The sequence below is a fragment of the Sinohyriopsis cumingii genome, chromosome 12 (genome assembly GCF_028554795.1).
Source record: "Sinohyriopsis cumingii isolate HCF-2022 chromosome 12, ASM2855479v2, whole genome shotgun sequence".
NCBI lineage: Eukaryota > Metazoa > Mollusca > Bivalvia > Unionida > Unionidae > Sinohyriopsis > Sinohyriopsis cumingii.
The window spans coordinates 115,012,758-115,031,281 of record NC_142972.1 but is presented as its reverse complement, the minus strand read 5'-3'; the positions used below and the strand labels follow the sequence as shown (position 1 = coordinate 115,031,281).

At 35.7% G+C, this 18,524-nt stretch overlaps 1 protein-coding gene across 1 annotated transcript in view; it reads right to left on the bottom strand.

Annotated features, from left to right (window-relative positions):
• The window catches only part of LOC149787289 (uncharacterized), an 85,634-nt gene extending 67,400 nt beyond the window's left edge, over positions 1–18,234 (bottom strand). The window contains exons 1-2 of the mRNA XM_089978364.1: positions 18,179–18,234; positions 5,240–5,388 (exon numbers count right to left, since the gene is read on the bottom strand). Coding sequence (XP_089834490.1) covers positions 5,240–5,388; positions 18,179–18,210 — 181 coding nt within the window. The 5' untranslated portion in view covers positions 18,211–18,234. The remainder of the gene's footprint in view (positions 1–5,239; positions 5,389–18,178) is intronic.
• Between the last annotated feature and the right edge of the window lie 290 nt (positions 18,235–18,524).

Sequence of the window (18,524 nt, the reverse complement as noted above, 5' to 3'; positions counted from 1 at the left end):
TGAGTGCAATAGGTCGATAGTTGGTAGGATCTTCGCTATCTTTACCGGGTTTGGGAACTGGTATTACCGTTGCTTCTTTCCATATTTGAGGTAGGTTACCAGTAATCCATAAATCATTGAAGAGTTTCAAAAGAGATGTTAAAGATGATTCTGGAAGATGTTTTAGAAACTGGTAATGTATTTTGTCAGGCCCAGCAGAAGTATCATGGGCCTTGTCTAAAGCCTCCATAAGTTCTGATAGTGAAAACAGTTGGTTGTAGCTTTCAGAGTTGTTGGATGTGAATTTTAAACGTGACTTTTCTTTTTGAGTTTTCAATTTTTGGAAGGCTTCAGAATAATTAGATGATGAGGAATTTTATGAGAATGTATCAGCAAGAACATTTGCTATGTCTCGTTTTGAGCTAAAAAAATGTTATTGTTCAGTTTCAGATGTCGGAAAGAAATGTGTTTTCTCTTTCCGTTCATTTTGCGGATCGTGTCCCAAACTTTCTTAATTGAGGAACGAGAGTTTAAAGAGGAAACATATTTCATCCATGATGCTCGTTTACTTTCTTTGATTGTGCGGCGAGCTTTGGCCCGGAGAATACGATATTTACTTAAATTTTCGGGCGTCGGATGATTGTTAAATTTTTTCAAGGCTTCTCGGCGTTGCCGTATGGCTTCCTTACATTTCTTAGTGAGCCAAGGTTTTAGGGGTCTTTTACAGTTTGTTGAGGACTTGGGGATAGATTCTTCTGCAATGTCGGTTAAAATAGATGTAAAATGCTAAATGGGGTCGTTAACATTGAAAACTGTATCCTCATTCAGCCTAGTTTTACAGTGTTTCAAACTTGGCCCAGTCGGCCTTCTTTAAATTCCATTGTGGAATTACTTCATCAATTGTAGAGTTATTATTTACAAGGGAGATTGGGAAGTGATCGCTGCTGTGAAGGTCATCAGCGACCTTCCATTCATAGTCCAAAAGCAGCGAAGGAGAACAAATTGTCAAATCGATGCATGTGTATGTACCTGTGCCTGGGTGTAAATATGTAGGTGTTTTGGTATTATATAGACACAGATCGTGTCTAGAAATAAAGTCTTCAACTTTGTGACCTGCGTCACTTATATAATTTGATCCCCATAAAATGTTATGGGCATTAAAATCCCCGAGTAAAACAAAGGGTGCGGGAAGCTGTTGAACAAGATTGTCGAGTTCGTTTGGTACTAGGTTAGTGTTTGGTGGTGAATAAATAGAGCAAAATGTAATCACTTGATGTAGAGTGATGCTTACAGCAATGGCTTGTAAATTGGTGTTCAAATGAATGAAGCTATGAGGAGCTCTGTTGTTCACAATAACAGAAACTCCTCCTGATGCCCTATCAACATTTGCAGAGCAGGTGTTAAACAGGGAGTAGTTTTTAAATGTGATACTGTCCGTATCTTTCAAGAATGTTTCTTGAAGGCACAGTACCGCAGGATCATGTTCGTTTAAAAGCAGGAGAATATCATTGTAATTTGCTTTAAGTCCTCGACAATTCCATTGTATGATAGTGTTTTTCATTATAAATTTAAATTAAAGATTGTGGAGCTAGGTTAGACCTTTCGCAGAGGGAATTTGTTTGGTTATTTCTCTGAAGGAAGTACGGGGGTGAATTTTTTGTTGTTAGGTCTGGAGCTACCTTGAGCGCATAGAGCAGATTCTTCTGCATCCATGCTCTCAATGTCTCCAAACCTGTTATATAGTTTGATGGGGTCATCTGACCCCTTTTGTTGTCTGTTTCCGTGAGATTTTTTACTTTTTGGTGATTTCGGTGGTTGGGTATTATTAAAAGTAGTCTGAGTAGATGCCATGTTTTTCTGTGCTTGGTAATGGGGGGTGTTTGAATTTGGTGTTGAATCGGGTGCTTCTGTTTGTGTTTGAGCGTCCTTTGTTGTTTTAGGATTGCTCTTCACTACAGTGGAGAAGGATGGGCCAGGATGGGCTGTTCTTGCCTGTACAAGTTTTCTGGCTTCTGGATAGGGAATATTATTTGTGTATTTTACCCTCTGAATTTCCTTCTCCTGTTTCCAGGTATCACAATCCTTGGAATTTGCGTGGTGCTCTTTTCCGCAGTTGACACAATGCGGAGTTGCTCTACAGTCAGATTTCTGATGAGCATTGTCTCCACATCGGCCACATATTTGGCTCTTGGAGCAGCGGTCTTCGTGATGGCCGTATTTTTGACACTTATAACACCGAAGGGGGTTGGGAATGTAAATCTCTACCTTTACTTGCAAAAAGCCAACTTTTACCACTTTGGGTACAGTTGGCCTGTTGAAGGTGAGTACAATGGTGTTGGTGTCCTGCAGATTGTTATTCGATGATATCAGCGTCGGTGACTCCAGCCAAGTCATGACAGCGAATCATGCCTTTGGACGTATTCAGTGTGGTGTGAGTGAATGAGGTCACTGGGATATCAAAGAACGTTTTCATTTTCCTGATATTGTCTGATTTACCTCGTCGCTCACACTCAATAAGAAGACAACCTGATTTCAACTTTTTAACACTTTTAGGTGTGCCAATCGATCCTGTGATAGTCTTTTCGATGACAAATGGAGATAGTGCGGCAAGCGGTTTTGTGGCATCTTTGGACTGTATGACCATGAAGCGTGGAAATGACTCCACACTGCATGGTTCGTCGTCAGACTCTGATAAGGGTTTCGATCTTTCATTTTGATTTTTTTTGGAGTTTTCCATTTTGTTTTAATTAAAATTCAGCACCCGTACTCCCCACCCACCAAGAAGCCCAACAAGGGGACACTTTTCAAGTGCCAGGGATACACAGATGCCATACTCAGTTGATAAAATTACCTTTGATTGACCCTCAAGTCGCCAATTTCTAAGGTAGGTAAAATTACCCCCTGACAAGTTTATAAAACAAGTTTATAAGAGAATGAATAATCATCGCTTTCATATCACAAATTATAGAGATCCTCTGTTCTCCTCTAATATTTCAACACATATTAATACCAATGATCACTCTCTACTCGATTTTTCTTTCATGCCAATATATATTGTGCATGGAGACATCAATAGAATCATAAAAGAAACTTACTGGATTCACAAGTTTGATACTTTGTATCCTAATGGCCTTAATACCAATGCACTATATAAAATTGTATAATTTTTTTAGTTTTTTTGTTGTTGTTTAAATTGATAAATTGTATATCCTTTATAACAATATAATTATATGTATGACTGTTTGTCTCTATTTTATTATTTTTCTGACCTATAGCCCATTTCATGCAGACTTTGGGGAACTTCGTAATTTGCTCGGAATTTTGATCACATGGCAGGTGGTCAGCTGACCGTAATAGGTGGTGGGCAAAATATGGATAATGCTTAAGCATCAGCATCAACTTCTGTAACTACTTCAACATCATTTATGGAGTTGAAAAATGCATATTCAACAGCGATGCTGCCGCAGATATTGACAAAATTTAATATTGGAACCATCCTGTCTTATTTTCTGGAAACCAGGGCAGATTTCAAACCCATTCGAGAGAGTAGATTTGGGCTGTTTACATCTGGACATGTATGTGTAAGTAAGGAAACGTTGTCGAAGTAAACAAATTAAATCCTGGCAATCAAAGAGCAAGCTGTTCAAACTATTTCTGTGCATCCGAAATGTCAGTATAATAAAATGCGTTTCAAATGAGTTTATCAGATTTGTTTTTGAAAGTCTGTGAATAATTTACATACAAATTTCAGTCATTTAATTAATTTTATTTCTGAAATATTTCTAAACAACAATGGACGCCATTTTATTATGTACATGTTCCCACCAGCGTTTGATTGGCTGGAGTATAAAGTAACTCGGGAGGTTATTCGGATAATTACGGAGAAACCTGGTTAAATTCGGTATGAAATGGGCTATGTAAAGTAGAAACTTTCATCTTAGTAGCATTTATATTTTCATTGTAATAAGACAGAGCAACATTTTATATTTTTTTACAATTATCATATTAATTTGAACTGACAGACACAACTAAACATGTAGAAGTGCAGTAGTTAGTAAACTGTCAAATTTATAACAACAAACAAGGGGATTGAATCTATATTGACAAGGGATGCAATAGGAATAGTCCTCAATAGCTAGACTGGTTCCCTAGCTGCATAAATATAAATTTTTGGCCCTGTGTCCAAAACCATCAGAATGATAGTACTGAATTGTCTGTGCACGCATTTCTGTGTTGACTGTTTGGTCTCACCATAGATATCACATTCCTGTGTGTACTGAATGCATCTCGCAGTGCAACATGTCAGTTCTGATTTTGCTTATGAATGAATATTAGTAATTGGTCACAAGATAGAGGTCAGTCCTCTCTAGACTATGTTCTCTCCAATACAGTCCTGTTTTTACTTGAGCACTTGCAAAAGTATGCTTTCTAATATAATACCTCAGCCCTCTGCTGTTAATATGATGTAGTAATGGAACTAAATGCAATGAGGTATAAAGAGGATGTTATCCCTAGTGGTAAAATTCAAATTAGTGGCATTTGTCTATGAGTTGTTTTACCACATCTTGACGTCATAAAGTTGACTGAGTTAGTGGCATAATTATAAGAAAACTTCATTGTGTTTTTTTAGACTAGACTTTTGGTATCTACACACTTCTACTTAAAACTACTGAGAAAGAGGTTTGGCTGCAATGGTTTGTGAATGTCTTCTGATAGTCCAAGGTTTCTCCTTGTGGGCAAGGTATCTAACCTTAGCATTTATTAGCTTGACAGTCTCTTTTTGCATCCTGCCCACTTGTGATTGTGTAACAGTCAGCAGCAGGTCATTATAACACACATGGAACCAGCTGCATTTGAACTCCAGAAGGGTCCTCTTCAGGTGGCATAGAGACCATTAGCAGTTCAAGTACCATTGGGATATTTTTGTTAACAAAGACATAATTTCACCTCAAAATTTTCACATTACGGTATGCATTGTTTTGAGGGTAGTTCTGATGGTGATGCACATATGACATTAGCTACTTCATGCAAAATCAAGCAACAGCATTTCTAGTATCGTACTTCCTGCCTCAGTAGTACTAATCTGCCATGATAACAGCACAGTATCACTGAAAATATGTGAAAGGGGATATTTATGAAGTTCAAAAACACTGAATTTCAGTAAGAATATAAGAACAAGTAACAAAGAAACTAGTGCTTTAAAACCTATATATGATATTACCAATTAAAAAGAAATAATTCACAAAGTTTCACCACTAACTTTGATTCAGACATTTCTCGCAATATATGTGTCCACAGCTGGTCAGGTGGAACATAATCCCTTCACCTGGTTGAATAAAGCAGGTGTTGCAATGGAACCACTCCCCCATTGTGATGTACGTCTGGTACGTCTGGTCTGCAAACTTATTCCTGAAATACAAGTCAAAAGAAAAGAACAAAATTTATATTTCATTAAAACATGCTAAAAACAATGAAAACAAAGCAATGATTATAATACAAATAGTTACAAATTTACTGCTAGTTTTGCATTACAAAACAAAGTAAAGCTGTTACATCCAAAAACATTCAAAATACCAATAAAATCTATAACCTTTCTTTTAATTTAAAAAATTAAAACTGATTTTTTCACAAGGGAAATGAACCTGATAAACATATAAAAAAAATTGGCATGGAAAAAACTGATGCCTTAAATGGACCAATTCTTGGCTGACCAAAATGAATTTCCAGGAATTCTTGGTAAGATCATTTCATACTTTTCACTGTTAAATGTTGAATTGTTGTTGTTGTTGTTTTAGGGTTTAATGCCATTTTTCAGCACAAGATAAGCTATACATGGCTGCCATTATAAATGGTGGAGGAAGAACCCTGGAAAACCCCAGAAAGGTCCACTGACCCACTAGAAGCTACTGGCAAGTTTTCTCACATAACCACATTAGCCAAATCCGAGACTCAAACCGACGCAGACAGAGGTGAGATGGCAGTGATCCGTATTGATGAGCGCTTTAGACAACTTGGCCACTAGGAGCCCCTGCTACATGTTGAAACCATACCTGATATTCTTTAGTGATAACGAGTTTTAAGATAGCCACCATGATGGCCATATTGAATTTAAAATGGCACCATTTCATTTAGGACCAACCTGACACCATAAAATGTTTTCTGGTGAAACCTCATGACAATATGGTTTTCTGATCAGATGTAGCAATAACAAGAATTTTCACATGGCTGCTGTGGTGACCATACTGGATGTCAGATTGGTGCAATTTTCATTTAGTACCAATAGCATTCCTTAGCGAGTTATAAATATTGTATGATATCAAATACCCACTAGGCATTGTACCATTGGCCATATTGTTTTTAGACAAACATAAGCCAGAGCATTCAGTAAACCTTAATGTTCTTTTCATCTTTATCTAAGTGATAACTTTTGTGTTTGTCCAAGAGGGACTTTTAAACAATGGTTGTGAAACAGTTGTTATGGAAATTGGACTAACTGTTCCTGCCTCTAAGCATATGAGAATAAATAATAATAATAATAATAATAATAATAATAATAATACTCTAATACTCCTACTAATAATAATAATAATAATTGTTCTTGTTTTTATAATTTTATCTGTGTTTGATTCTGTTGTAAATCAGTGGAAGTGAATTACTTGAATAAAGTACATTTTAATAATAATTTTTTCAACTGTGCCCATTTTCAAGAGTAAAACACTTTCAAGTTCAACCTTAAACACCCCACACCCCTTGAAAAATATGTGATTGTAAATAAGAGTAAGAAATGTTTTCCCTGTGTTAGAGCATGAGCTACTTCAACATGATACAAATACTAAAGGGCCTGGACTCATAAAAAGGCTACAAGTTCACATATCCTTTTTTTACCATGCATTTAGAAAAAATAAATAATCAAACGATAATATGTTGACTGAAATTTGGGCAAGGAGTCCAACTGGGTGAACATGTCATTTCATAACCAGGAAGTTTCGTATCCAAGCATTGTTTAAACATGTGATTTGTCATTAACACAGCGATGTCTGCATGGAAAACAGATTCACTGCCATCTTTGTAACAAACTAGGACATAAGCAAAAGTTGTGCATAAACCAGTAGGTAGAAGGCAATGATGTGCAGGCCTATGCAACATACATCCAGCAACAAAATGCGTTAGAATATATGTATACTTTTCAATATAATAATCATAATTCTAAAAACAGATTTCAGGCACTATCTGATTTGTGAAAGTGAAACTTGTTAACATGTAAACAACTATGTGATACTGTTCAAGTTACTTCTCCCTCTGAGGCTCCTCAAGTGTCTAATATATCAATGTCTTCTTGTAGGTATGTAAATCAGTCTCATATTGAACATTCTCATATATCCACTACATGTGGTCATGGTACAACAGATGGATCTTGTATGTTATCTTCTTCATGTGTTTATGTAAATAATCAAGGTGATGAAAAGGAATCTGTCAAGTCTAAAAACAATACATTGCATACTACCTTGTCTGAAAATCAATCCTTTGATCAAAATTGTCAAGTCTTTGGTCTCCTCAAAAGAGGTCTGCAAATAATCAACCTAAATATTCAACATATCCTCCCTAAACTGAACGAGATAAAGTTAATATTACAGCAAACTAGATCAGTCAATATTCTAGGTCTATGTGAAACCTTTCTTTCTGATGATACTGATGATTTGGCTCTCCAGATTTAGGGGTTCAACTCTGAAAGAAAAGATAGGGAATCCATGGAGGGTGGGGGTATTCTTCTCTATGTAGACAGTTCCATTAGTTATAACAGAGTTGTTGATGTAGAGACTGTTGGGGTAGAGAGTATCTGGATTGAAGTAACCCTTGCCCAATCAAAGTCAATACTCTTAAGTTCAGTTTACAGGCCACCTAGTTCCACAACTGATTGGATTGATAGATTTGAGGCATAAATTCAAAAAGCATTACTAAAGGAAGATTTAGAAACTATCATATTAGGTGATTTTAACATTGACTACATGAAAACTCCACCATTAACATGAATAAGTAACTCTGAAACTTAAAACTTTACTCAACTAATTAACACCCCAACTAAAAGTGCTACTATCATTGATCATTTCTATACTAAAAAACCTGAAAACATAAGTGAAATTAATGTGCCAATGTATGCACCGAGTGTCTACTACCCAGTCTGCATAACTAGACATGTTCTAAAATCATCAAAGAATGGTCAACACATTGAAATACAATACAAGGACTTTAGACAGTTTGATGAGGAAATATTCTTAAATGATTTAGTTTGCAAACCCTTCCTATCAGTCTGCAACACAACTGATGTCAACACTGCCTTAGACAAATGGTATCGGATGTTCAATGCAGCCTTAGACAAGCATGCCCCAATTAAAACAAAAAGGGTTAGACACCAAATTACACCCAAGTGGATTACCCCTGTGATCAATGAGGCTAGGCACCTGCGAGATAATTTCCACAAGAAAAAAGACATGAAAAGCTATAGAAAGTGGAGGAATAAAACTAAGCACCTGACCGATAAGGCAAAATATTATAAACAGGCTATTGATGGAAGTAAGAGTACCAAGACATTGTGGAAGCATCGAAAAGAGCTGAACCCACCCAGGAACAGTCATCTTCCCCCTAGACTTAAGCAAAATGACGATATAGCAACATCTGTGCAAGACATTGTGGAAATGTTCAACAATTTCTTCATAAACATCTCCAATAACAGTATTCAGAACCAGACTAGCATCCCAATTGAACCTCATGCTCTTCTGTTATTTATAAGAGCTAAAATTCCTGATGATAATTATTTTTCAGTAGCTAATGTTAGTGAAGCTGATGTTTTTGATATACTAATTAAGGTGAATATTAATAAATCTTCTGGATTGGATGGGACTGGTCCATGAATTCTTAAAATTGCTGCACCAGTAATAACAAAGTCACTAACATGTATCATAAACTTAAATATAATGAGTGGAATTTCCAGAAACACTGAAATGTGCAACGGTTACACCTATCTTTAAGAAAGGAGAAAAGGAGGATCCAGGGAATTACAGACCAATATCAATTCTACCTGTATTGTCAAAATTATTTGAAAAGCATGTAGGCATTCAGGTCTATAAATTTTTTGAAACGTTCTCTTTCATAAAATGCAATCAGGATTTAGAAAGTACCACTCATGCCAAACAGAACTTATCAAATTAATTAATCTTTGGCTGAAGGAAATGGATAATGGACAAATGACTGGGATTGTTTTCCTTGACTTCAAGAAAGCCTTTGATCTTGTTGATCATGAAATTCTGCTGTAAAAGTTGAACTGTTATAGGTTCGACAATCCTTCTTTAATCTGGTTTAGATCATACCTAAGCCAAAGGTCTTAACAAGTAAGCATTGGCAATATTAGCTCTCAAACTCGCACTATTCATTCGGGGGTCCCTCAAGTCTCAGTACTGGGCCTTCTCCTCTTCCTAATCTATATCAATGATCTACCATTAAATAATGAATCCACAAATACAGATTTGTTTGCAGATGATGCAACTTTGTATACATCTAGTTCTGATACTGAAGTTATCCAAATGACATTAAAATCAGACCTTATCAGAGTCCAAAACTGGGCACAACAAAATAGGATGGTAATTAATGAAGGTAAAACAAAATGTATGATTTTGGGGACATCACAAAAGCCACACAAATCAGGGAACCCAGAACTATCTCTTGCAATAAATAATCACCCATTAGAAAATGTCAAACATGAAAGGCTTGTAGGTGTCACTGTAGATAATAATTTATTATGGAATGACCATATTGATAATTGATAAGCTATGTAAAACACTGTCATCCGAAATTGCTCTACTCAGCAGAATCAAGAAATATTTACCTATGGAAACTCAAAATCTATACCACAAGTCATATAATCTTCCAACAATGGATTATTGTTCAAATGTGTGGGGAAACTGTGCTAAATCTGAGCTTGACATGATTTATAAATTTCAGAAACGAGTAGCATGCATAATTTTAGATGCATCTATTGATCATTCATCAAAAGCATTATTTACAGAACTCAAATGGTTCACAATATATGACAGAGAGATTTTCACAAGGCAGTTCTTTTATATAAATGTCTACACGGAACTGCACCAGAGTATCTTCAGGACTTATTCAGGCCCTTTTCAACACAATACCAGTTGAGATCAATATCACATGGAAACTTTCTACCACCAAAACCAATAACAGAGCAATTTAAAAGAGCTTCCAATGCTCTGGTACAGTTCTGTAGAACAAGCTTCCACTACATTTAAAATCTGCTGAAAATATTAGAGTATTTAAGAAGAGATATCATGAGCATGTATGTGTTTCTAACAGATAATGGAATTTAGTATTTTGATCATAAACATGTTAAAATAAACAGTAATTATTGCTATCTTCATATAATGTGCATTGTTATACTCTCCTTAAGAGCGCCTCAAGGGAGAATAGTCCTTGACTAATGAGTCACCCTCTATAAATAAAGTATTATCATTATTATTATTATTATTTACCATAAACATTAGTTGAATTTAGTAAAAAAAAGAATTATCAATGTTCTTAATTATATATTTTTATTATTAAAAATGAAAAAGAAATTTTAAAATTGCTGAAATTACAATGAAACAATGAAATCAGAAATATATAACAAGACTAAAATAGATCTAAAAATAACAGTTTGTGTACATAAGTATAATAGTGCATTAAATCACAGGAACAAGTTTATAAATAGTGTTTAAGACATGTATGAATAGAATAGAACACTTTTACATATAACTTGTTAGGCAGCAAGAAAAGTTTTTACAAAGTGATCAATCAGATTAATTACTGCATTATTACATCAATTAAAAGTTCATTTGCTTTATTCATTTTCTCTAAGCTCAGTATTTTATAATTTAAATACTGGCACTGGCAGATGACACACCATATTATTATATGTTTGTCCAAAGCTTTGGCTATTTTCTATTTTTTTTATAAGAGTGATTTGTGATGTCACACGAGGGCCACTGCTAAACAACGTTACTGGATTTCAAAGCATTACCATTTTCATTTAGGACCAGCTAAACCCTGGAATAAATGTGTGTGTAAAGTATCAAGGCAATCCACAAACTAGTTTTGTAGGAGTGGGGATAACAAATCTGTGCTGATGGACAGATAGATTATGGAAAGACTTTCAGAAACTCCTGGATGACATTGGAACAAATCTGTTCATAAACTGCAATCATTCTTTTGTGTTTTAGAATTTCTCTTTTTGTTTAATCATATGTACCCATTACTCATTTGTGCCAGTAAGTTCATCATGTTGTCTTCAATGTAAGCCCAAGCATCTGATGCTTACAAACTAATGATGTCAAATTTTTGTCTTGTTGCCAATGAAATAAATGAAAACCTATCTTCAAATTCTGTACACGATGCAACCATATATGCAGAAAGGTAACATGTATTTAATGAATGGAAGGAAACTGAAAACATTCCATCTTACAAAACACTCAAACTTGCTGTCAACCACTCAGTAAAAGACATGTGTCAATGAGTTTTTATGGATAAAAATTTTAAATCATGATTTTTGTTCGTTTTGTTCATAAGCATCAGAAAAATAGAGCTACTATCAATGGATGCATCACAATATTTCTTGCTTGTGACAAGTTGCATCACAAGTGCCCCTGCTTGCTAAAGGTTTGGCCACGGGTTATCTGTTATTTAATCACAATGGACCCCACCTACTACAGGTTGTTGGATGCATCATGAAAGATCCCACTTGCTACAGGTTGTTGGATGCATCATGACAGATCCCACTTGCTACAGGTTGTTGGATGCATCATGACAGATCCCACTTGCTACAGGTTGCTGGATGCATCATAACAGATCCCACTTGCTACAGGTTGTTGGATGCATCATGACAGATCCCACTTGCTACAGGTTGCTGGATGCATTACAACAGACCCCACCTGCTACAGGAAGTTGGATGCATCACAACAGATCCCACTTGCTACAGGTTGTTGGATGCATCACAATAGACCCCACCTGCTACAGGTTGCTGGATGCATTACAACAGATCCCACTTGCTACAGGCTGTTGGATGCATCATGACAGATCCCACTTGCTACAGGTTGCTGGATGCATTACAACAGACCCCACCTGCTACAGGAAGTTGGATGCATCACAACAGAACCCACTTGCTACAGGTTGTTGGATCCATCATGACAGATCCCACTTGCTACAGGTTGCTGGATGCATTACAACAGACCCCACCTGCTACAGGAAGTTGGATGCATCACAACAGATCCCACTTGCTACAGGTTGTTGGATGCATCATGACAGATCCCACTTGCTACAGGTTGCTGGATGCATTACAACAGACCCCACCTGCTACAGGAAGTTGGATGCATCACAACAGATCCCACTTGCTACAGGTTGTTGGATGCATCATGACAGATCCCACTTGCTACAGGTTGCTGGATGCATTACAACAGACCCCACCTGCTACAGGAAGTTGGATGCATCACAACAGATCCCACTTGCTACAGGTTGTTGGATGCATCATGACAGATCCCACTTGCTACACGTTGCTGGATGCATTACAACAGACCCCACCTGCTACAGGAAGTTGGATGCATCACAACAGATCCCACTTGCTACAGGTTGCTGGATGCATTACAACAGACTCCACCTGCTACAGGAAGTTGGATGCATCACAACAGATCCCACTTGCTACAGGTTGTTGGATGCATCACAACAGACCCCAACTGCAACAGGTTGTTGGATGTATCATGAAAGATCCCACTTGCTACAGGTTGATGGATGCCTCAAAACAGACCCCACCTGCTAAAGGAAGCTGGATGCATCACAACAGATCTCGCTTGCTACAGGTTGTTGGATGCATCACAAAAAACCCAACTGCAACAGGTTGATGGTTGAATCACAACAGACCACACACAGGCTACTGAACTTCTAATATAACAAGTCTAGGTTCTTAAAATAGGTAACAGAAATGAGTGGGAAGCAACAAGCTTTGTAAAATTCAACAAATAATTTCTTTCCCTAGAATACAAAGTGAAAATGTATTATAAGAAAAAGGAATTTACAGTATTGCAAATTAAATCCCAAATAATCCTAGAAATACAAGCAAAGTCCAAATTAAATCCAATGATAAGGTGCTGATGTGCCTGTTGTGGTCCATATAATGCTGATGAGCCTACAGTCCTTTGTTGGACCACAATAATAAAAAGCCAAGAATTAAATCCTTATTTCAAATTTCACTACAAATTCAAGCCTCTATTTCCAAGAATATTATTTCTGAAGAGCACTTTGTATTTCCCCGAGAAGAATCATTTGAATTAAATAAGTGAATAAATAAAATTCCAGCCAAATGAATTTCTGGACACAGCAATAATAAAACTGATTCTGCTAAGATGTTAAAGCATGAATGACTAATTTTTAAATAAACAAGTACAGTCATACTTTCAATTTTAAACATACAAAGTCTCTACCATTTTTAGCCAATGTACAATGCACTGCTGATACATGCTTTGGGTTAGTTGGCATTACATACTAAGGGAGGCAACTCATGAAATCCAATTTATGTCTTTAGGTCAAAGCATTAAAATATCTGCTCGATTCGCAAAGGTGTAGATAGGGTTAACATATCGGAACCTTGGCTAGCAAAGATGATAAAAATGGTAAAAGCTCATTTATATGTATTTCTACAGTGAAATTCTGTAATTAAATAAGAGAGCTATTCATTTCAGTGTAAAATGGAACATCTTCAAACTTCAAAACAATATTCTGAAAAAGTACAGTTGTGAATCATACCCAACTGTTCCAATGATACATATCAGCTAGATTTAGTATCTTGTTCATGAAGTAGGACAGCTAATATTAATTCTTGGGTTTAGGGTTTACAATAACAAGCTGATCTGTTCTGCCAACAGTCAGACAATGGGATGCCAAATAAAGAGATCTAAAATAACGAACACATGTGAGCCCTTAAGAAATTGACATATTACAATGATACATTTTACTATTCAATGCAAAACAGTTTCTTAAAATGCATAGCAGGTTGCAATTAGTCCTAAAATGTAAGATGTCTACTCTGATAATTATGTGGTTTGAGTCGACCCAAACAACATAAAAATCAGGGTATAGTAAAAGTCACATAGATCATGTAAGTGCATTTACTGGTAGAAATTTAATAATTTTAGTTTTAAAAGTTAATTGTCATATAGTTCTAACAAAGTTTATTCAATCATGAAGTTCGAGTGATCTGCACAATAATTGTCATAACAAAATTTCCAGGGGAAAATTATCGATCACTATGGACTTTTATAAAGGCAGTTTGGCATCAGACTGGGTCAAGTAAGTTGATTTTGAAGCATTACTAGTGTAGGGAGGAATCAAGATACATTCACCAGAACAAGAAGTTGCACGCACTTTCATTGATCTCTTGTATGGATTTCAACTATGAATGGGATAGAGGAGTAACATGTATTTTCTGTAAGTACATTTTATTTTTAACTTGTACATATGGCATTACTTCAACATTATAATTTAGCATAATGTAAAATTTAACTAAAATAAACCTGAATTGATAGCCTTGTTTCTACTATCTTTTATGTGTATGAAGGAAGATATTTTTATGGGAAAAATAGGTATTATGTTCAAATTGAAATGTAAGATACGACATACCATACATAAGATTATATATATATATATATATATATATATATATATATATATATATATATATATATATATATATATATATGTGTGTGTGTGTGTGTGTGTGTGTATGATGTTACTTAATTACCTCCAATTTATTGGACTTGTACTAGTTAAATATATGAACCAATATTGCCTCAGACATCAAGTGTTTTAACACTTGATAAATATTATACTAAATTTATGGCAGACAAGTCATTAAAAAAATGCATAAAAACAATTGCTGGATTGTCCAATTCATTTTCTGTGGAAAAATAGTGCTGGCCATTGTGGAATACTGTGGCAAAATGTTAATAATCTTTAAACAACATGGAAATTCTAAGAAATCGGAGCCATGTGTAAGGACAGACCCAAAAATTATTCAGAGAGCAGCTGAAATGTCAAAGCACGAGAAAGTCAACAACGTTCTGACAAAAGTTATGGAAGACAACAGTTTCACAGCTCCAAAATCCACTAAACAAATAAATGACAAGAAATTCAGAGATCGGAAACAAAAACATGAAGAAAATATTAATTGCAGAATAAATATAGCTGATGATGTGGTCAGAGTTTGAGTGAGCTTCACAATAATCCAGTCATCCAAGAAATAATTTTGAAGAAATACAAAAAACCTGTTGTCATTGTTTATAGCAAACAGCAGAAGGATGATAACGGTCAGAAACTGTGAAGGAGATGACAGGAGTGTTCTAGGTGTTGATAGAACTTTCTGCTTGGAACATTTCTATGTCACAGTCTTTTCCAAACAACCAATGTTTGATGAGCAATAGAACCAATGATTTTCCGGTAATGCTTGGACTGTGCCTGATACATTTTGATGCTGAAGAGGAAACTTATGGGAAATGTTTCTCACACGTTTGTGTTTGATTTGGACCAATGCTCATTTGACTTCTGGAAGTGATGAAGAAAATAGCATGATGAAGACCCTGAAGGCCAAATTCCCACATGCCAATTTTTTTATATGTACAAAATACATTCTGACAATGTATGATGACATCTTCAAGAAAATGGGGCATGTGTACACACCCGTAACAGAATACTCCAAATCATCTTTGGAAAAATTGATGGAATATTATATTCTATAGATGACACCACCAACAACAAAATCTAGATTTACCAGTACCAGCAGCATCAATTTTAAGTATCCAAAGGCTTCCAAAAATGTTGGGGAAAAGCCAGGCCAGCAGAACGACCAGCATCAAAAAGGGCTATTAAAAAACACTATCAATGATAATTTGTAGAAATTAATGTGCTAACATATTTGTAGGTTTATTCATGAATTATATGTTTTTCTCTCTTAAATTGTTCTTTTATAATTTGTAACTTATAATTTGCATGCATTACTTTACAAATATCTGCTTCATTTAAATCGGCAGACTTATGAAAACATTGGCATTTAATTGAACATAAATATGTATTTTAGAAGAGCAAATCGAAATTCTTTCCATACCAAATTCTGAATTCACAAATGTAGGCTGTAGATGGCTGACGCTGTAGCTGTGTGGGGTGGGCAACAGCTACACTGGGAAATTTGTTGGTAGAGCCAACAAACAAACTAGGTTACATATTTATTTAATTCAAATTCAAAGCTCCCTCTAACCATTTCTGCCTCTGTACATTTATCAACCTAGCGGACTTCAAGGAGACATCCTGATATCATATTTCTAAAACTGGTAACCACTCCAGTAGCCTAGTGGTTAAGTCCGCCTCGGTTGCGGGAGGTCATCAGTTCGATCCTGAGCCGAGTCATACCAAAGACTTACAAAAATGGTACTAACAGCTGCCCTGCTTGGCGTTCAGCATTAAGAGGCTAGTGTTAGGACTGGTCAGCCTGGTGTCAGGATAATGTGACTGGGTGGGACATCATGCTACATGTCTGTGGCATGATGACCCAGTGCTAAACATCACTATAAACTTTCACAATGCAGACATCATAGCAATATGACTGAAAATTTTGTAAAGCTAAGTTAAAAATCCAAATCACACACATTCTATAATTGGCTTGATTGTTTCTGGTACACAGATATGTTTCCTACATTAAACAAAACATTTGATATCTCACTAATGAGTTGTCTAGAAGCTGATTTGAAAACATATAAATGATTATAATATATCTGATCAGACTCACACTCACTTTCAACCTCTTCCTCAAAATATAAATGTTAAATAAATGTAGTTAAAGTGTAAGGGTTGGAAAAGATTGTCAGAGTTCAAGTATAAAATATATATTTGTTATAAATCTATATATAAGATACTCTTGCTAATTAAAGAAACTTAATCTACTATCTTGTCTCTAATATCATCAGCAGTTTCAAACTCTAAAACTAATTTTAAGTCCTGTAAATAATCATTTAATTAATTTGCATCAACACAAATGCCTGTTCTCACTTACATAGATCATAATGCTAGACCTCTTAAACCAAATGATTAATGTTCATAAGACCATGGGGTGAGTGTGCTGTAAAGATTATGCTTGGATTGTTTTGAAAGATATGGATTCTATTCAACATGACTAAGTACAAGACTAGAAAATTAGAAAACAGTTAAATCATATAAAAAGTCTCTACTACACTGATATAGAAATTGGTTTTCACTATAGGAAAGCAAGACCTAGCATCTTATGAATGTACAATATATTGTGCATGTCCATCATGAGTCATTAAAAATCATATTTCACTATGCAATCCAACTCATATTAGTGAACTTGGTAAACAACACAAATACACATTCATAATTGCATCACAACATTTAATATTACATTTAATATCAGGAATGTTATAAATGAGCACACATACTAATAATGTTTTACTCACACACTGTCGCTAAGTTGAACTTGAAGCATGTGCTAATATTGCAGACACATTACTTAGAGACGATATTAATGCAGATAATAAAATTGTATTAATGCCAAACAAGAGAAAAACTTGTATGTCAATATCTTGTCGATTTCGATGGATTTGGGCATAGGCCTTCATTACAAAGAAATTAGGAGTATCCGTCAGTGAATCAAGGGATATATTGTTAGAGGTCAGACCTCCCATCCCTTGATTCATTGTCGGATACTCCTAATTTTCTTTGTAGCAAACCCCAGTGGATCTGAGTGAATTTGTGTGTTTCGTAACACCGATTTGTGTTATGCGTACTCAGATTCTCCAATGTGACACATATAGCAGCAAAAAGTGACTCCAGGTGCGTACCTGACGTAAGTGAGTTGTACTAAAAACGTCGTACAATGTAGGACTAGTTACTACCCTAGTTAGATAAATATTTGTTTAAAAACAAATATATATCTATTTTTTAATTAACTTGTCACTTATGTGGGATGAAGCATGCATTTTCATCGGTGCAAGAGACTTCGGTTCAACTTTTATTAATAAGAGGTTGTAGTTTGCCTTTAATAATAGCTCCCACCCAACACAAGCACGCATGCAAAACGTTGTCTTTTCCCCAAAAATACCCGTCAGATTTTAACAGAGTTCCAAAGCACATTTCGTCGTCTGCAATCAATTCCCTCACCCCGAAGACTGAACTAGGTTACGCTTATACGAATGCGCTTTACCGTAATATAAATTTTAATCCAGTCTTAAAACTGAATTCACTATCGGTGTATTCTCGGTCTTATCCGTGAAAATACATCGGTTGTGTGTTTCTAAGGCTGCTCTTTCGAGTCTTTCCATTTGAACGTTGGCGGTGAAACCATCATTCGTATCATCTGGGCTAATTACGCAACAAGGATCCACCGAGGAGTTACGAATGCACCGAACTAGTTCCTTTCATTCACGACTTCTCGTTCAATCCTTTCC